We start from the raw sequence: 21,314 nt of genomic DNA, 5'->3' as shown, positions 1-21,314 counted from the left end.
TCTTCCAATCAATTTTTTCAATATTCTCTTAAACCATGCAAAGTCATAGTATAACAGTTGGGGCTGCCATCAACTCAGCCATTGCTATAACACATTATTCACTAGGGCTCGCTCTCCTTTCAAATGAGGTAATCAGTACAAACCCGTAAACTGTAATTCTTATAAATGATGTATAGAACTCTTCTTTTGTGAAGTTAACTGTTAGCAGACAATCTTGTCTCTCTTCTTTCTAAAGATAGAATCAATAAATCTAGATCTATCCTACAATACAGTTCCTGGATAAAATCCAAGTTCAAATTACCCCAAAAGCTTCCAGGTCCTTCTGAGGACAAAAGGGGCACTATGTCAAGAAGCCTTACAAAAAAAAATGAAACAATGGATTAGCCTCAAAATATTCCATCATCTCATTTAAAACTGCAATTTTTTATATAAATTACTCTCTAGTGTGAAATTCACACTATACTTCTGATTACACTTTCTGAATGTTGCTACAACAACAACCTTGACAGCCAGATTCACTAAGGATTCAGCTGGTTTATGGGTTGATGAACTCCCTTCTTGTTGATAGAAACCACTGTGAAATCAAGACACATTTGATGTCACAATGCAATTATTGACATTGTCCTAGATTTTAACGCACCTAATTATCCTCTGGAAAAACACAAGGTAACGCCAAAATAAATCTTTGAGCTGTGCAGAAAAAGGAACAAACCTGTTTCCAGTTCAGTTTGGATGCTCCAGTCACAAAAAGTTAATGAGAAGGGAAGTGTAATACTTCAAATTTATTTTTGCTTATTCAAATAAAACCCAATTCACACTAAAAGATTGTGTATAACACTCAAGCACAAAGGCTCTATTCCAGAATCCAATGTGTTCCAACAGGAAGCTAAATAAAACAAGTTTTTACTGTGTCTACAGATACACCAGCAACTCTCCTATGGCATCACTCACAGTAAATCAGATTAGATAGTTTCACACCATGCAATGAACAATATTCTGCTGCAGTGGATTTGTGCCCTTTTAAGGGAAGAAAGTCTTATTGTTAAGAAAATGCAAGCTCAGGTCAATAAAACTGACATCATTGACCTTTCACCCAGTAGTCTGGAGAGAATGCCAGCCTTACAGTGGGAATATCTTTGCCAACTTCCTACATGAGGGCATGGATTAAGCAGCTGGCCACGTGTAAATCTAATATGTGGCAGATACCTTTAGAAATTGTACAGAGTTCATCACTTTCAGCTACAGACTAACAGCACTCCGTGTGAAATCACTGGCTTTGCTCCCCTCCCAGTCCCAGTTTTGTTTTAGCCTGATATGAGATTATGTCATTTGGTCGCACTTTGTACTATCAGCAGCAATTTGAAACGCTGGATTATGAATTAGTCAAAATTCCATAGTCAGAAAGTTATAGTTAAAGGATATAGTTCATCTCATGTATTGCAGAGAAGGCAGATGTTGCTGAAGCTTTTCAAATCTTTCATTTACCGGACAAATGCAAGAATGACAAAAGTTAAACAATCACAACAATTGGTATGCAGGAGAAAAGGGTGCTGGCTGATTGATTTCTTGATGGTAATGTCTTGGCCAAATGGGAAAATTTAGGGTCTTTAAGCTCCTGGGTAATTAAAAAGGTGCAAGGATTAAACATATTCCTTTTATTTGCAGAGAATGGGTCCCAGAATATGAACGTACATCACTTTTAGCAAGCGTAAACGAGCCAAGTTAGGAGCTCGACTGATTATCTTAAATTGGTTTAGTGTAGCTATTAGCACATTCCAAACTGTTCAGCAAGTACTGCCTAATCATGGAATCACATCAAACAGTAAACGTTTTGTTTTGGATTTTGCAAGTGCTGGTTAGTTGCGCATGGTTTGTTTTCTGCTTATTATGAGAAACAGAAGGTTCACTCCTACACAAATGGTGTTTTCCATTGACAATACAACCACACAATTAAGCAATGTTGTGCATTAATTTCAGTGCCAGTATGATCGCAGGTATGTAGGCCATACATTCCAAGTGATTGGCTGAATGATGGAATAGCATCCATGGCAGCATAGTATAAATTGTGATCATTTGAAATTTGGCAATCTTGCATTTGTCCTGATGAGTGCACAGCAAGCTTCAACAACATGTCTCTCCTTTCAGCAATATTCAAAACCACAGCCTCTGGATTAAACTACCTACTAGTGTGGTATGTGCGGAGTCTGTAGGTGTCTTCAAAAGGGACCTGAACCAGTTTTTGATTGGGGAAAAGATCACATCATAAAGAAAGTAAACGCCTTTAAAAAGAAACAACTAGCCTATGTGATCTCCGAAAGGGACAGGAGACAGGAATTTCTCCTTATTGACCCAGTGTTTTTCTTTTCCTTCCAGTATATTACTTTACAAGTGCAAAGGTTGGGATGAAATGGGAATTGTAGAGTTTGGAGGGGTGGTGGTGGTGATGGTGGAGGAGGGGTAGAGGATAGGGAACAGTAGCAAGGGAGGGAAGTAAGGGTTGAGGCATGATGCATTTTGGCATAGGGCAGGTCCAGTGGTCCAGTTAGATTTATTCAAACATCTGGGTGGGTCGTTTTTCCTATCTGACTGATACCAAGGCCTGACCACCTTGTCAAGAACTGCTGCAGATCACAAGTAAGTTCAAACAACATAAAAAAAATTCAGCAGCTCAAACTTAGGTGTACATGTAGTAAATGTTTGACTTTTAAAAATAAATAGTTCTTTCAATTAGGATAATTTACACTCTCTACCTCCTGCATTGGCTCTTTCTCATAGATGCAAAGCAATCTTAAAATGCTGTGCATTCAGCTTCTTCTCTCCAACAACATTCTGGTTCCACATGGTCTCCAACTTGTTAATTGACTTGCCACTCAATCAAACCCAGGGCTTTCATCTGCAACCTGACCTGTAAGTGAATCCATCATTCATTTCAAAAAGGTAACTACATCTTAAAAAGCAGCACAGACATGCATACAACTTTACACGGTACTATGATCTCATCCCTATAAAACAGAACATCCTCTAACTAACAAGAGAACCGTGGATTAGGAGATGCACACTTAGATAAAAGATGGATATCGTAAACTATATGCATTTGCATTCTGAAAATGTTGTTTAAAACGTGTTATTTAATTTATGATGTTCTGACTGTACGTATAATCGATTGCAATTAAATCCAAAAAGATTTATATGTGCTAGCAGAGTGGACTGCGCATTGGCAAATGGCATCTAATGTGAGCAAATGGTATGCATGTGGTGGGACCAACGCAGAAAACATATCATTTGCAAAGAAAAATAGATAAAAAGATCACAGTGTTATTGTGCATATTTTAATAAAGGCAAAGATTCTGCAAAACCAGGATTCAAGAAAATAAAATCTGAGTGCAATTAGACACCAGTTGGAAGGGATTATGGATTTAATTTAAAACTATACATAATTTACATTTACAAAGTTTTCAATCTTTTTGCACATTCTTTATCACTGTCTAAACAAGTCAATTTCTTTATAGCTTAGCACTTCCTCTGCCCAACTCATTTAAATTTAACTCTGCTACAGACAAAGCTCACTGAAAGACCACTTACATCCCAAAAGCAAAATGCATCACTTTCTCCTTTTCACATTCCTTTTATAATTGGCAGTTAGCAGTAAGTGATGCAGAAATCACAAAGGGGGTGAGAATACAGAAGGTAAGGGAATTATTTTCTAGATGGGAATGACCCACACCTTCAACATTTTGTCTTGACACCTGACTTTGTGCATCCCGGAGCTTACAGAAATTCTGAATAGTAATCATTTTTAAGTTCAATTAAACATGTCATCACTCCCACTCTATAGCCCATTTCTATTGCCCAATATGGTAATTCCACAAATGCGTGTCAGAAATTGCAAAAATCTTCTAATGGGTCAAGCATGGAGTGGAGAATCTCCTCCTATGTATTAAAACACCCTGCACACAAGGTAACATGATATGGGGCCAGAAAGCTCCTCAGAAAAAATGAGTTTTAGAGGTTGCATTTTGGTGGTTCATTTGTGCTATATAATTTTTCTGAGGACTAAATAAATATCCTCATAATAGAACTGATGTTTTAATTGGCCCTTATTTCAAGAGGGTTGGAGTATGAGAGTCGGGAAGTCTTGCTGCAACTGTACAAGATACTGGTAAGACTACATCTGGACTATAGAGAGAAGTTTTGGTCTCCTTATTTAAGGAAAGATATGATTTCATTGAGGCAGTTCAGAGAAGGTTTACTAGGATGATCCCTGGTATGGAGGGATTATCTTCTGAGAAGAGGTTAAACAAGTCGGGACTCCACTCACTGGAATTTAGAAGAATGAGGGGTGATCTAATTGAAACAGATAGGATTCTTAAGGGGGTTGACAGGGTAAATGCGGAGAAGATGTTTCCCCTCAATGAAGACTCCAGGGTCAGAGGGGATAGTCTCAGAATAAGGCCTACTTCTGTTCTTATTTCTTATGGTCTTCTAGGTGGTTGAAGTCACAGGTTTGGAAAATGCCGTTGAAGTGAGTTGCTGCAGTGCATCTTGACAGTGTTATGTGCTTTGTGCCAGTGATGGGAAGAGTGAATGTTTAAGATGGTAGCTTGAGTGCCAATAAAGCTGGCTGCTTTGTCCTGGGTGGTGTTGAGCTTTTTGAATAGTTAGAGTTGCACTGATCTAGGCAAATTGAGAGTATTCCATCACACTCCATACTAGGAGGGAAGCTACTCTCTGTAGAATACCCAGGTTCCAAATTCCTCTCATAGGCATAGCATTTACGTGGCTGGTTTGGTTAAACTTACTGTCAATGGTGACTGTCAGAGATCAATGGTGGCACTTGTGTGGCACAAACGATATGTGTCACTTATCAGCTGAAACTTGAATAATGTTCAAATTTTGCTTCCTACAGGCATGGACTGCTTCATTATTAGAGTAGTTGCAATTGGTAATTAACACTGCTGTTACAAGCAGATATCCTTGCTTTAAACCTCACAAAGGATGGATGAAGATGGTTGGGCTGAGGACACTGCTCTGAGGAATTCTGTCAAGCTGTTCTAGTAGAGCTACAAGACTGGCAGCTACCCAGTAATGTGGAAAATTAACAAAATAGCTGAGCGACTATCCTTGACAACAAAGCAATATTTGACAAGTGTGGCAAGAAGAAGCACTAGCAAAACTGGAGTCAATGGTAATCAGGGATAAAACCCCTCCATTGGTTGGAGTCATACCCACCACAAAGGAATACAGTGGTGATGTTTGGAAGTCAATCATCTCAGTCCTAGGACATTACTGCAGGTGTTCCTCACGATAATGGCCCAGGCTCAACAAACTTCAGCTGCTTTGATGACCTTCCTTCTATCATAAGATCAGAAGTGAAGATGTTCGTTGATGACTGCACAACATATATCACCATCTGTGACTCTGAAAATACTGAAACAGTCTATGCCCAAATGCAGCAAGATCTGGACTATATTCAGGCTTGAGCTGACAAGTGACAAGTAACATTTATGCCACACAACTGCCAGGCAATGAGCACCTCCAACAAGAGAATCTTACCATTATCCCTTGACATTCAATGGTATTACCATCGCTGTATTCCCCACCAACAACATCTTGGGGAGGGAGAGAACAGGTCAGAGTTAAGAAGCCTGCGAGAGTAACTCACTTCCTGGCTTCCCAAAACCTGTCCACCATCTACAAGACACAAATCAGGAGTGTGATGGAAAACTCTGCCCCTTGCCTGGATGACTGCAGCTCCAACAACACAAGCTCAACACTATCCAGGATAAGACAGCCAATTTGAATGGCACCCCTTCAACAAACATTCACTTTCTCCATCACCGATGAGTAGTACCAGCAATGTGTACCATCTACAAGATAAGATGCACCATAGGAACTCACCAAGGCTCCTTAGGCAGCATGCTCCAAACTCATGACCATTACCATCTAGAAGGACAAGAAGAGTAGAGGCCGGGAAACACAAACTTTTAGAAGTTCCCCTCCAAGTCACACACCATCTGACTTGGAAATGTATCAACACTGTTTCATCACTGTCATTGAGTCAAAATCCTGGAACTCCCTTCCTAACAACACTGGGTGCATCTACACCTCAGGAACTGCAGCAGTTCAAGAAGGCAACTCACCACCACTTATGGGCAACTACGATGGGTAATAATCATAGCCAATTAGACCCACATCACAAATGAATTGTTTAAAATGTTTTGAGGCAGAGATGACTGGCTTTCAACAACCAAAACCACCTGTCTAAGCTAGAGACTAGACAATGAAGAGTTTTCCCCGATTCCCAAATTCAATTTTACTGGAGTTCTTTGATCCCACACTCAATTGAATGCTGCCTTAATACCAAGGACATAAATTTAAACCTCACCTTTAGAATTAATCTCTTTTGTCCATATCTGTACCATAGTTGTAATTAGGTATAGAGTTGAGTGGTTCTGGCAGAGTCCAAACTGAGCATCAGTGACCAGTTTATTGGCAAGTGTAAGTGGCAAGCACCGACAATGCCATCTTCCCTTATGTTACTGATGTTTGAGAGTAGACTAATAGGGCAATAATTGGCAGATGAATTTTTCCTGTTTTTGTGGGGACAGGACAGACCTGGACAATTTTAAATTTAATTTAAATTTAGATGCCAGTGTTGTAGCTGGACTGGTACGGCTTGGCTCATTCTGGAGCAAGTTTTCAGCACTATATATTGCTGTTGCCCATAGCCTTTGCTGTATCGAGCACACAATCATTTCTTCACATGGGGAACAAATTGAATTGGTTGCAGGATTACCAGGCGGCGGTCAACATGGATCATCCACATGGCATATCTTTTGCACTCATGTCGGGTTCCATCATACAGGATAAGGATATTTGTGGAGCTTCCTCTTCCCATTAGTATTTTAATTGTCCATTACTATTCCTGACTGGATACGGCAGGATAGAGCTTGGATGTGATGTGTTGATTGCAAGATTGCCCAGCTCTGTCAGTAATACACTGCTTTCTCTGTTTAGCATGCATGTAGTCCTATGCTGTAGTTTTGCCAGGTTTAGAACAAACAACAACTTCGCAATCACTATTACTGATATAACAATTAAATTTCCCAGCTCCCATTGTGGGATTTGAACTTCTACATTACAGCAACATAACCACTGTGCTATTGCTTCCTTACGTTCTTTTACTGAAATGATCATGGGAGGACATAACATCCTATTGGGCTATTCAGCTCCAGTCCCACCTTTTAAATGGTTTAAGTGTTTGATACCAACAACTCGAAAACCCAGTGAAAACAATTTATCTACTTATAAACCTCTGATGGACACTGGGATGAAATTGCAAAGCTCAAAAAGTTAACTGGCAGTCGGTATGTACTTAGAGTCAGACCCCAGCATTCACTGTAATGAAAGCAATCACCCCTCAACATGATAGAATATTCATAAATCCATTCTTTTCTGGATCCATAATGTTGTTAGTTCCTCCAACAATTGGGGCATATACGATGTGGAGTACAGCCATTGTATGAGAACCATAACTAATGATAATTGCATTCCTGTAGAATAAAGGCACCTTTGATGAAGTGTGACTAATTCTTACATACCTGTGTAGGTGCTCCTACTTCACACAAATGCAGTTAAAGTTTCCAAAATAAGATTTTCACAAAAAAAACCTTATCGCTTCCCAGGTACATTTATGATTAATCAGCATTTGCTGTGCATTGGGCAATGAGGGGATACATTTTGCAAAGAACCAAATCCACTCTACGTACTTTGTCAACCAGGTTCACTTACTTGTAAGTGTGAATATTCCAGAGTCCTTGCCAGTGATACGGTTTCATTGAAAGCCACTCTAGAGTTTTCATTGCACAATAGATTCCAAATCCATTACATAGAAAGACATCCATTATCCACTGGAAACAAAAGTAATATTTTACAAAATAAAAGCAAAATATTGTGGATGCTGAAATTAAAACAAAAAACAGAAAATGCTGGATAAATTCAGAAAGTCTGGTAGCACCTGTGGAGAGAGAAACAGTTTATTTGCTGAGTTTGGATGACTTTTCTTTGGAGCTCTAGTCCCACAGGAGCTGCCAGACTTACTGAGTTTACCCAACATCTTCTATTTTTATTTCAATTTTACAAACCGTTCTACAATGGCAGGAAAGGGAAGTGTAATTTGTTCCACATGCAAGTGTGTAAAACATAGTCGTTCTCGCCTTTGATTCAGAGGTTTGTGGGTTTAAGCCCCACTCCAGTGACATGAGCACATCATTCAACTAATACTCTTGTGCAGTATCAAGGGAGTTCTAGTGAAGGCACCTTTTTGTTGATGAGACATTAAATTGAGCTCTTTTTATCCTCTCAGATGGAAACAAAAGATTTTATAGCACTGTTTCAAGGAACAGAGGACTTGAGTGAATAGCAGCCTTTTTTTTGGAGTTGGAAAGTAATAGCTCAAAAGGCCTTGGGGTAGACACGTGATCTTAAGAATGTTGAGGTTGGCGACAGGATGTTGGCTAACATTTTTCAGCTCACCTATACCTGCCAAAGGATGATTTACCATTACTGTGGTGTGATTCAAGCCTGGGACCCCAAAGGTTTGTGGATTACCTGTTTAGTAACCTATATCACTAGGCCATGGCAGGAACTTAGGATGTTAGTTAATATTCATCATTCAATCTACTAACACAGATTAGTCCAAAGATGTGTCGGTTAGGTTGACTAGCCATGCAAAATTAACCCTAGTATCAGGGGGATTAGCAGGGTAAATATGCGGGTTTATAGGAATAGGGCTTGGGTGGCATCGTGATAGGTGCAGACTTGATGGCCTCCTTCTGCACTGTAGGGATTCCATGATTACATGATCATAATATCTCACGAATAGCACAGAGATAATGTGCAAATTGGTTGCCACATTTCTGAATTACAACGAACACTACGACATTTCAAAAGCACTTAACTGGCTATAAAGCTCCGTCATATTCTACAAGTTTGCCTTTCTTTTATAAATTTAAAATAGCTTTAGTGAATGAGTGGCTTGGCTCTTTATAACCAGATCTGACTGAATCATCTCAAAGGGGACTGTCAATTTTCTCTGGCTTAAACTAATTACCCTGGACAGCTGGAACTACAGTACTATTCTTCACCACCACCATCTCCTTCCACTGTAAAGTTACCCTCCCCTCCACCTTTCATCTCAAAGTAGCAAAAACCAAAGACATTTTACAGATTGTTGATCTCTTTAATTTTCTCTTCATGACCATTCACCTACACACACCTTCGCTCATCCCATTCTCTGCAGTTTTTTTCCCCAACTCCTCCTCAGCTCACTTGTAGCTCTATACCTCCCATCTGTACACATGACACCCATTCCTCACCTCTTCCTCCATTCCCAACTTTAACTCTTCCATCCTAAATTTGCTAACATTTCAATTATTTCTTACCAAGGCACAGTCCCCATCTCTAAAAAGCCACATATAACCACTATCTAACACCAACTGCCAACTCATTTCCCTTTTGTGCATGATCGCACCACACTCATATCTCCTTTATCCCCTAATATTGTTTCTTCACCTGACTAGAGGACTAAGATAATATTGATCAAAGTCATATGAGGAGATATGATTGTAACCATGGCCTAATTCTTCTGTCCCTCTCTCCACCTCCTGACATGATCGATCACTTCACCCCCTTCCAGCATATCACCAATGCAACAATTTGCATTTGTGTAGCATCTTTCGCAGAGGAAGTTGATTCACAGTAACAGAATTTGACAGAGAAAAGCGAACTCTAGGCCAAAGGAGAAGTTAGGAGGGGGTAATTAAAAATTTGGCTATGTAGGTTAGTTTTAAAGGAGTACATTAAAGAGGAGCTTTATAAGAGTGAAATCCAGAACATGGGGTATAGATGGCTGATGACATGGCCTCCACCAATTGTGCAGAGTGAGATGTGCTCAGGAGACCAGGGTCAGAAGAATGCTGAATTCTTGGAGGATTGTCGGGCTGGAGAAAGTAACAGTTATGATTTGTCACAAATTTTAAATTCTGCACACTGGGGGACCTGCAATCACAGAGGTGATGAGAATGTGGCACTTAGATTCAAGAGCAGAAAAGGGCTAGTTTTAGGTAACCTTAAGTTTAGGGTTAGAGGATGGGAGGCTGGCTTAGAAAACCTAGCAATGTTGAGTTTGAAGGCATGGATGAAAGTTTCAGCAGCAGCTCAATTAGAGAAGAGAGACATTGTTATGGTGAAAGACTTTATGATGCGGAGAATATGGGGTTAGAAACTCAGTTCCGTCAAACGGGGGCATCATGGTGGCACAGTGGCTAGCACTGCTGCCTCACCGCTAGGGACCTGGGTTCAATTCCAGTCTCGGGTGACTGTGTGGAGTTTGCACATTCTCCGTGTCTGTGTGGGCTTCCTCCGGATGCTCCAATTTCCTCCAATATTCCAAAGAAGTGATTGGCCATAATAAACTGCCCCTTAGTGTCAGTGGGGTTAGCAGGGTAAACACATGGGGTTATGGGGATAGGGCCTGGGTGGGATTGTGGTCGGTGCAGACTCAATGTGCTGAATGGCTTCCTGCACTGTAGAGATAAGAACATAAGAAATAGGAGCAGGAGTAGGCCATCTAGCCCTTCGAGCCTGCCCCGCCATTCAATAAGATCATGGCTGATCTGTCGTGGCTCAGTTCCACATTCCCGCCCTCTCCCCATAACCCTTAATCCCCTCTCTTATCAAAAACCCATCAACCCGCGTCTTAAAAATATTTAGCGAGGTAGCCTCCACCACTTCAATGGGCAGAGAATTCCAGAGATTCACCGCCCTTTGAGTGAAGAAGTTCCTCCTCAACTCCGTTCTAAACCGCCCCCCCTTTATCTTGAGGCTGTACCCCCTAGTCTTACTATCCTTTCTGAGCGGGAAGAGTCTCTCCACCTCTATCCTATCCATCCAATTCATCATCTTATACGTCTCAATGAGATCTCCCCTCATTCTTCTAAACTCTAACGAGTACAAGCCTAGTTTATTCAGCCTCTCCTCATAGCTCAACCCCCTCAACTCCGGCATCAGCCTAGTAAACCTCCTCTGCACTCCCTCCAACGCCAAAATATCCTTGCGTAAGTACGGCGCCCAAAACTGCACACAGTACTCCAGCTGCGGCCTCCCCAATGCCCTAAACAGCCGCAGCAAGACCTCCCTACTTTTATATTCAATCCCCCTCGCTATGAAGGCCAGCATCCCATTCGCCTTCCTGACCACCTGCTGCACCTGCAAGCTGGGTTTTTGCGACTCATGCACAAGGACCCCGAGGTCCCTCTGCACCGTCGCCTGCTGCAGTTTTTCGCCACATAAGTAATAATCCTTCCTACCATTATTCCTACCAAAGTGGACCACCTCGCACTTGCCAACATTAAATTCCATTTGCCATTTCCTGGCCCATTCGCCCAGCCTATCTAGATCCTTCTGTAGACTCTCCACACACTCCGCACAATTTGCCGTTCCACCAATCTTGGTGTCATCAGCAAATTTCGACACCCTACACTCGGTTCCCTCCTCCACATCATCTATATAAATGGTAAATAGCTGAGGCCCCAGCACCGACCCCTGGGGCACTCCACTAGTCACCATCCGCCAATCCGAATAGCACCCGTTGACCCCTACTCTCTGCCTCCTATTTGACAACCAATCCTCTATCCACGCTAACACCCTACCCCCAACTCCATGTCCCCTGACCTTCTGCAATAACCTCTTGTGAGGTACCTTGTCAAACACCTTCTGAAAATCTAGAAAGACCACATCCACCGGCTCTCCTCTATCCACCACCCTAGACACATCCTCATAGAACTCCAGTAAATTTGTCAGACACGACTTCCCTTTAACGAAACCGTGCTGCGTCTGCTCTATTAAGCAATTCCCTTCAAGATGCCACGCTATTTCCTCCTTGATGACGGATTCTGACATTTTACCTACAACAGACATTAAACTAACCGGCCTATTATTCCCTGCCTTTTGCCTGGCACCCTTCTTAAACAACGGCATAACATTAGCCGCTTTCCAATCTTCCGGCACCTCCCCGGAATCCAGCGACGTCTGGAAAATAACCACCAAGGCATCCACTATCACCGCTGCCATTTCTTTCAGAACCCTCGGATGCATTCCATCCGGTCCTGGCGACTTGTCCACAATCAGCCCCTCCAGTCTGTCGAGCACCACCTCTCTAATAACAGTAATGTCATTAAGACCCTCCAGTCCTACCACCTTTCCATCTCTAACACCCGGCAAATTATTCACGTCCTCCTCCATGAAGACAGAAGCAAAAAAGTTATTCAGGACCTCAGCCATATCCCCATCCCCTACCACTAACAGAACAGAGGGATCTAGGTGTGTGTGTACATAGATCCCTGAAAGTTGGGAATCAAGTAGATAAGGTTGTTAAGAAGGCGTACGGTGTCTTGGCGTTTATTGGTAGGGGGATTGAATTTAGGAGTCGCAGTGTAATGTTGCAACTGTACACTACTCTAGTGCGGCCGCACTTGGAGTACTGTGTGCAGTTCTGGTCCCCGCATTACAAGAAGGATGTGGAGGCGTTGGAGAGGGTGCAGAGGAGGTTTACTAGGATGTTGCCTGGTATGGTGGGGAGGTCCTATGAGGAGAGACTGAGGGATTTAGGGTTGTTTTCGTTGGAAAGAAGGCGGCTAAGAGGGGATCTTATTGAAACATATAAGATGATTAGAGGTTTAGATAGGGTGGATAGTGATAGCCTTTTTCCTCGGATGGAGAAAGCTAGCACGAGGGGGCATGGCTTTAAATTAAGGGGGGGTAGCTACAGGACGGATGTCAGGGGTAGGTTCTTTACCCAGCGGGTGGTGAGGGATTGGAATGCCCTGCCTGCTGCGGTTGTAAATGCGTCTAGTTTGGGGGCGTTTAAGAGATCTCTGGATAGGTTTATGGACGAAAAGGGATTGGTATAGGCTAGTGGGTCATTGTTTTTGTAACTGGTCGGCGCAACATCGTGGGCCGAAGGGCCTGTTCTGCGCTGTAATGTTCTATGTTCTATGTTCTATGTTGTTCTCATCCTCTAAGGGTCCAACGTTCACCCTAGCCAGCCTCTTCCTTTTTATATATTTATAAAAACTCTTGCTATCCTTTTTCATATTAAGCGCTAGCCCAGCTTCATAGTTTCTCCTACCCTTCTTTATCAACTTCTTTGTCAATCTTTGTTGACATTTAAACCTCTCCCAATCCTCTTCTCGCCCACTACTCTTAGCTACTCTAAACGCCTCCGCTTTTAATTTAACACTTTCCTTCACCTCCTTCGTTATCCACGGCTTATTACCTCTCCTCCTACTGTCCTTATTGACCATCGGAATAAATTTCCGCTGAGCACCAAGAAAGATCTCCTTAAAGATCCTCCACTGCTCCTCAGCAGACCTACCTTCCAACGCGCTCCCCCAGTCCACATTCGCCAATTCTTCTCTCATCCTACCGTACTCCCCTCTGTTCAAACAAAGGACGCTTGTCCGGGAACCCACTTTCTCCTCCTCCATCTGCACCAGAAACTCCACCATACAATGATCACTCTCCCCAGGAGGATCCTTCACCGCAAGGTCCCTAATTCTACTCGCCTCATTACATAACACCAGATCCAAGATAGCTCGCTCCCTCGTCGGCTCCAACACACACTGTTCCAGGAAACTATCCCGGCAGCATTCCAAGAACTCCTCCTCGAGCCCACCGCATCCAACATGGGTCGACCAATCTATATGTAGATTGAAATCCCCCATAACTACGGCCGTCCCATTCCTGCACGCCGCACTTATTTGCGCGTTAACAGCCCGCCCCACCTCCAGATCATTATTCGGGGGCCTATAGACGACACCCACCAGCGTCTTCCTCCCTGAAACGGAGCATCGAGGATATGGTTCAACCCTAGACAACTGCTGGGATAAGGAATGGATTAGAACACGTGCAAATGGAATTTGTGGCAATGGCTATATTTTTCCCAGGACTTGATATTGGAAAGTAGTCCAAGAACACACAGAAGCAGAGGGGGGAAGTGTCTGAGGGATACAATTGCACATTGCCAGCATACATGAAAACTGAACCCCACATTTTCAGATGATGCTATCAAGAATCACCACATTGAGAAGATAGATACAAGCATAAATTGATGGAGGACACCAAGCTTAAAAAAAGTTGCATCCTCAGTTTGTCATCCTGCACTTACACAGTTGAACTCTGCGTGATCCCTATCAATTCATAATTTACATGCTATACTCAGCAACATCAGCCAGTACAGGGTCAGTTTCCATATATACAGTAATATTAAGCTGCTCTTTCTGTCTGTCCTCTCCATCTACACAGTGTGTTTACTCTCAAATTGATTCTCAATATCAAGGTACAGATCAGCCTGAATTTCATTCATCCTAATAATTGCAAGACCAAAGCAACTTTTACATTCCCATCAGAATTTGTGCCTCTGAAATCAAGTTCCATTAATTTTTTCCAGATACCAATTCAGATTGAGTTAGGAAGTTTGGAACTTTGGTGCACTTTCTGGCTTTAAGCTCAGCCTGCTATGCCATAATGTAAGCTTTGTTAATACTCCTTACTAGAGACTCTTCAACCCAGGGCTCGGTCCACTCCATAGCACCAGGATATTATTTATTAAAGTCACGGAGAACACTTTGACAGGCTTACTTCCACATCCACAACTCTGCCATCACCCAAACTAATATCACTGGAATGTCAGTACAGGCTTTCACCAATTAGAGATTCTCCAAGTTGGCCAATCTCCTTTAAATCACTGCTCCCGCCAGCTTCAGCAAAAATGCTACAACCTACGACACACCAATTCTCTCAAATCTCCAACTGTCTAGCAACAACATTTCTAAATTCTGATGCTGTCCCCTCTGTCCTTGGGTCACTGGGGCAGCATGGTGGCACAGTGGTTAGCACTGCTGCCTCACAGCATCAGGGACCCGGGTTCGATTCCTGGCTTGGGTTACTGTCTGTGTGGAGTTATCACATTCTCCCCGTGTTTTTGTGGGTTTTCTCCGAGTGCTCCGGTTTCCTCCTACAGTCTGAAAGGCGTGCTGGTTAGGTGCATTGACCCGAACAGGCGCCGGAGTGTGGCAACTAGGGGAATTTCACAGTAACTTCATTGCAGTGTTAATGTAAGCCTTACTTGTGACTAATAAATAAACATTAAAACTTTACCCCAGTAACACAGTGCTGCTTCACATTTTAACCTCTTTCTGCTCATTCAGCCACCATTCTGCTAACCTCGGAATCTCTTTGCCTAGGGTACTGTTCCATGCCACCTTCCGCTTGCTTTTAGTCCCCACTCCAATCCCCTCCATTTTATCCCATCACTTCCCTGTTCAGATTCCACTTGTTTCTTTCTATAAAATCAAGAGCTTTGAGAAAAGGCTTCCTACAAGTAAGTAACCGGGTAAGAATAAAAATTCCTACGCACGTACAAGGCAAATCCTATTGAAAGTTTGCCTTCAAGAGAAAGTGCTGACCAATTTCTTCCTAGTTTAATCAAAACTTCTCTTATTACAAATCTTTTATAAAACATTTTGTAATGACTGAAACCTTTATTTAACAGTGAGCACAAATGATAATACTGCTTAGTGCATGCAGTTTACATCAACTTATACAATCAGCACAGGTCAAGAAGGTATTTGTACATATACATACATGATCCCACCAACATTCACTGAAATTAGGTAATTGATGCTCCAGACTGTATTCCAGGAACTCAAACATCACACTGATTATCATACACATCCACCAGTCTCGAATCATTAACGTCTAGACAGAAAGGAAAAAGGATATAATTAGTTGGCTTTTGTTGCTAAAATACACTAATGAACAATGCCTGTACGGGATAATTTCCCCATGACAATCACTGGAAGCATGTTTTTTCCCAGACCTGATGTATGAGCTTGCAAGGTAAGATATTGGCTGATTATGCAATCAACAAGATGGTTATCAGTTAAGGACAGCACATCTTTTTGGGTAATGAGAGCAATTACCACACGGAGTATGCCATTCATTTTCCGAACACCTCACCTAAAGATTGGAAATATTGGCCCAGAAAGGATTGTAACATGGTACGTTTACAAGGGCAGTTTTATGTAGATGCTTGTATGAGGCTGAAGAATGATTTCAGAGAGGTCTTTAGTATTTTGAAAGGAATTGGCAAAGTAGAGAGAGAGAGAAAAAAGTTTTCTGAGTGTTAAAATGTTAAAATCAGGGCCAGGCCATTTCTGACAGAAGTTAGAAAACAAATCATGCAAAGGCTTCCCAGACTCTCTCCCACACGCTGCAATTTGATGCCAAGTCAATTATCAATTTTAAATCCAAGATCGATAGATTTGTAACCAAAGGTGGAGGATATTGGGAAAATGAGAGAGTTGCGGAGTTTGATCATTAGCAAAGCCATTAGGAAAAAGGACGGGAATGGAATTAATTGGGTAGCATATTTAAATAATTGGCAGAGACATGTGGGGCAGAAGGTCTCCTCCTTTGCATTTAATATTTTTGATTTTGGAATGTGTACAGCATGCAGGATTACCTGTTTAAGACTGTGGGTAGGTCATGAAAGGTCCACCATAAAGTGGGATAACACTAGAAAGAAATACTTATGTATCCTGTGCATGGGCTGATGGTGCATGTGGATTATACAAATCATGGATGGAGACCAGTTAGTATTTTTCTGCACTTTTACACAGTTTGCAACTAGTTGAGCATATACCTACAGCACCTGTACTTCAAAAAGATTAAACTATGAGAAAATTTGCTATTCCTTCACCTTAATGCTTAACCTACCCTTCTGACAGCATTTGTACCAGGCAGACAAGGCTCCAAAATATATTTGCAATGCAGCTGAGAATGAGAACACTAAGGTTTTCTTAATAACAAACAAAATAGTCATGAAGGAAAGCTGATCCAGGTCTCATCTTACCTTAAGGTACCAGCCCAGGAAATGAGCTGGGACAAATCCATCCAATTTATCCTAAAACACAACAAATACATTTGATATTTTAAAGCAAAACTTTTAATTGAAAATTTCAGATTTCAATTTTTTAACATACAAAGTACTTGCCCCTTCACCAATTATCTGACAAAATTAATATTTTACTCTTTGCTTGCAATTGTTTCAATTTGCCTTTTTTAAAAAGCTACTTTACCTTATGGACTGATCTCTGGGGAGAAAAAATGAATATATTACATGAAGCTCAACAGCTGGCTGTCTAACTTTACTGTTTATGATTACAGAAGCAACAAAATATTAAGACTGGACTACAAACATTTAAAGCAAAGAATTCTGGCAACATAGTACAAGTAGAATGAGTGAACTAATTAGTAATAAAAAGACCAAATATTTGAATGAATAAAGCATAACTGAAGGTAGCATTACTCCTCGAGAGTGTGTCTAGGGAACTGGTAATGGAAAACAAATAAATGGCTCAGACTTTGAGCTGATATTTGCATTCGACTTCACAGTAGAGGACTGAGAAAACTTTCCAAAGATACTTGAAAATCAAGAGATGATAGGGGGAGATCAACTTAATGCAATCACTATCAAGAAAAGGGTGCTCAGAAAACTTCCCTATTTTTATGTTCCACTCCCTTGCAATAAATGCCAGCACTGCATTTGCTTTCCTATTCATTTGCTATTCTGTGCATTCTAACTTTGTGATTAATGTAACAGGGCACCTAGATCCCTCCAGCACTGAGTTCTACAATCTTTCTTCATTTAGATAGGATACTGCTGCTCTTTTCTTCTTGTCAAACTAAAGTTCACATTCACTCACATTAAACTTTATCTATCAAACATTTGCCCACTTGCTAAAGCTGTCTATATCCCTTTACAGACTCTCTACCTCTTGACAAGACCTCAGGGCCAGATGGCCTGCATCCTAGGATCTCAAAAGAAGTGATGACACTTCTTGGCATTGATTATAATCTTCCAAAATTCTTTAGATTCTGGAATGGTTCCAGCAGATTGGAAAATAGTTAATGTAATACCTTCTTTTGAGAAAGAAAGAAGGCCTAATATCTTTCATAGGAAAGTACTGGAATTCATGGAGGAGATTATAGCAGGATACTTAAATAATAATGGTTTGATTAATCAGAGCCAACATAGCTTTGTCAAATCAGGTTTAACTAATTTTTTGGGAGATTTTTGGACAAAGTAACATTCAAAATGGAAAAAGCAGAACTGATGGATGTGGTGGTCTTGCATCTCCAAAAATGCATTTGCAAAGGTACCACATCAAAGGTCACCACACAAGATAAGGGCAAATGTCGTAGGGAGTGGCATATCAACATAGAAAAAGGACTGGTTGGCTAACAGGAATCAGTAGGGATAAATGGGTACTTTTCTGATTGATGAGCTGTAACTAATGGGATGCCAAAGGCACTCTATTTAAATAGGATGCTGTTTTCTTTTCGCCAAAGTGAAGTTCACATTTACTATGTTATACTTTATTAAACATTTGCCCATTTGCTTAAGCTGTCTATATCCCTTTACGAACTCTCTGTCTCTTCTTGACAACTTACTTTCCCACCTATCTTGGTGTCATTGGCAAATTTAGCTGTCATATATTTTCTCCATTTATACAATTCACTGATACAGATTGTAAATAGTTAAGGCCCCATATTTAAATGAAGATCGCAGAACTCAATGCCAGAGGGATCTAGATGCCCTGTTACATTAATCTAAAAGTTAGAATGCAGGTGTAACAAATGAATGGGAAGGCAAATGCAACGCTGGCATTTATTGCAAGGGAATGGAACATAAAAGTAGGGAAGTTTTACTGAAGCGGCACCACATCTAATGTGCAGTTTTGGTCTCTATACTAAATAGCTTTCAAAGTAATTCACAGAAAGTTTGCTGGATTCATTCCTGGAATGAAGGGACTGTGTTATAAAGGAGGATTGAACAGGTTAGGCCTATACTTGAGACACTGTTTTAAAAATAAGGGATTTCCCATTTAAGACAGATGAGAATTTTTTTGCTCCCAAAGGATCATTCAGTGTGGAATTCTCTTCCCCAGAAAGTAGCGGAGGTTGAATTTATTAAAGACAGAATTAGATAGATCTTTGTTAGGCAAGGGTTATGTGGGGCGGGGGGAGGTGGGGGTGGCAGTGGTGGTTGTTGGCAGACAGTGGAACTGAGACCACAACCATGATCTTACTGTATAAAGCAGCAGGCTTTGTTCCTGTTTCTATGTTTTTTTCCTAACAATAGCTTCAGACTCCCTGCAGAGCCAATTCCTGATCACTAACAAGCTACTTGAAAAGAGCACTGACAAGAAAATACAAAGCTGCATTTGAAACCCTTAAGGTAGCTTATCTGACTTCTAATTTGAAAATGATTCATCACTTTGGAGGGAAGGGAAAAGAAATGGATTAAAAAATACACAAAATCAAAATAAAAAAACAAAGACTTCTTCACCCTCAACTGGACATAATCTTGCTAACTTTTACATTTTAAAAATCTGAAAAATAACTATAAACTGCATATGAGTAATAAAAGGAGTTTCAAATGCTATTAGCAGAAGTTGAAAATTAAACCATGACATTTTGCTCCCAAGTGAAGCTTCAAAGCCATTGTTCCAGTTATGAACTCAAATGGCGTGTTCAGAGCTTTGATGCGGTATTAATCAAATAAGCTAATAACCTCCGGCCACATTTACTGAGTGAAAAGCTGGTATAAAGAAAAGTTAATGATGCATACTGGGTTTGGAGACCAAACCCGATTCACATTAAGCGTACATATGCAACAAGTCACAAATAGAGGGCAGCTTTCCTGTAAGAGTTACTGCGCATTTCTGACTCAAGGATTAAATAAGGTTTCTTCTGTGATATAGTGTGTCAGGTATATAAATCATGCAACTACACCTTCAGGCAAGATAAGAAAAGGCTGCAAATAGTTAACTGTGCCTGTATATACAATGTAATTCTTTTTGATGTAAACTTTCTCCCCTACTGGATACATGGACTGCGAAAGGGAAAAAGAAAGGAATGAGAGAGGGGGGGGAGGAAGGAGAGAGAGAGAGAAAGAGAGGGAAGGAGGAAGGTAGGAAAGAGAGAGGGGGGGAAGGAAGGAGAGGAGAGGGGAGGGGGAAGGAAGGAGAGGGAGGGGGGGAAGGAAGGAGAGGGAGGGGGGGACGGAGGAGAGGGAGGGGGGGAAGGAAGGAGGGGGGGGGGAGGGAGGGGGGGAAGGAAGGAGAGGGAGGGGGGAAGGAAGGAGAGGGAGGGGGGGAAGGAAGGAGAGGGAGGGGGGGAAGGAAGGAGAGGGAGGGGGGAAGGAAGGAGAGGGAGGGGGGAAGGAAGGAGAGGGAGGGGGGGAAGGAAGGAGGGGAGGGGGGGAAGGAAGGAGAGGGAGGGGGGGAAGGAAGGAGAGGGAGGGGGGAAGGAAGGAGAGGGAGGGGGGGAAGGAAGGAGGGGAGGGGGGAAGGAAGGAGAGGGAGGGGGGAAGGAAGGAGGGGAGGGGGGGAAGGGAGGGAGAGAGAGGGGGGGAAGGGAGGAGAGAGAGGGGGGGAAGGGAAGGAGAGAGTGAGGGGGAAGGGAGGAGAGAGAGAGGGGGAAGGAAGGAGGGGGGGGGAAGGAAGGAGAGAGAGAGGGGCAAAGAAAGGAGAGGGGGCACAGAAGGAGGGGGAAGGAAGGGGAGAGGGGGCGAAGAAAGAGAGAGAGAGAGGGGGCACGGAAGGAGAGGGAAGAGGAGAGAGAGAGAGAGAGAGAGAAGGAAGGACAGAGAGAGCGGGAGAGAGAGAGAGAGAGAGAGAGAGAAGGAAGGCGAGAGGGAGAGGGAGAGAGGAGGAAGGAGAGAGAGAGAGAGAGAGGAGGAAAGAGATAGAGGAAAAAGGAGAGAGAGAGAGAGAAGAAAGGAAGGAGAGAGAGAGGGAGAGAGAAAGGAGGAAGGGGGGAGAGAAGAGAGAGAGAGAGGAGGAAGGAGAGAGAGAGAGAGAGAGGAGGAAGGAGAGAGGAAGGGAGAGAGGAGGAAGGAGAGAGAGAGAGAGATGAGGAAGGAGAGAGAGAGAGAGAGAGAGGTAGGAGAGAGAGAGGAGAAGGAAGGAGAGAGGGAGAGAGAGAGGAGGAAGGAGAGAGGAAGAGAGAGAGGAGGAAGGAGAGGGAGAGAGAGAGGAAGGAGAGAGAGAGAGAGAGAGAGGGAGGAAGGAGAGAGGGAAGGAAGGAGAGAGAGAGAGAGATGAGACGAGAAGGAGGAAGGAGAGAGAGAGAAGAGAGAGAGAGGAGAGAGGAGGGAAAAGGAAGAGAGAGAGAGAAGAGAGAGA

The 21,314-nt window shown here is 42.3% G+C and overlaps 2 protein-coding genes across 4 annotated transcripts in view; both read right to left on the bottom strand.

Moving 5' to 3' along the window:
- The window catches only part of LOC145343927 (phosphatidylserine synthase 2), a 41,594-nt gene extending 24,572 nt beyond the window's left edge, over nt 1-17,022 (bottom strand). For all 3 annotated transcript variants that reach the window (XM_080190466.1, XM_080190464.1, XM_080190467.1), the window contains exons 1-3: nt 16,976-17,022; nt 15,706-15,819; nt 7,792-7,910 (exon numbers count right to left, since the gene is read on the bottom strand). In XM_080190466.1, the coding sequence (XP_080046592.1) occupies nt 7,792-7,910; nt 15,706-15,813 (227 nt within the window). In that variant the 5' untranslated portion in view covers nt 15,814-15,819; nt 16,976-17,022. The remainder of the gene's footprint in view (nt 1-7,791; nt 7,911-15,705; nt 15,820-16,975) is intronic.
- LOC145344333 (phosphatidylserine synthase 2-like) overlaps nt 17,022-21,314 on the bottom strand; it is a 62,072-nt gene continuing 57,779 nt past the window's right edge. Inside the window, exon 6 of the mRNA XM_080191462.1 lies at nt 17,022-17,026. Coding sequence (XP_080047588.1) covers nt 17,022-17,026 — 5 coding nt within the window. The remainder of the gene's footprint in view (nt 17,027-21,314) is intronic.

The sequence above is a fragment of the Carcharhinus amblyrhynchos genome, chromosome 6 (assembly GCF_965287045.1).
Source record: "Carcharhinus amblyrhynchos chromosome 6, sCarAmb.v2.hapA, whole genome shotgun sequence".
NCBI classification, from domain to species: domain Eukaryota; kingdom Metazoa; phylum Chordata; class Chondrichthyes; order Carcharhiniformes; family Carcharhinidae; genus Carcharhinus; species Carcharhinus amblyrhynchos.
This window is presented reverse-complemented; position numbering and strand designations above follow the sequence as displayed.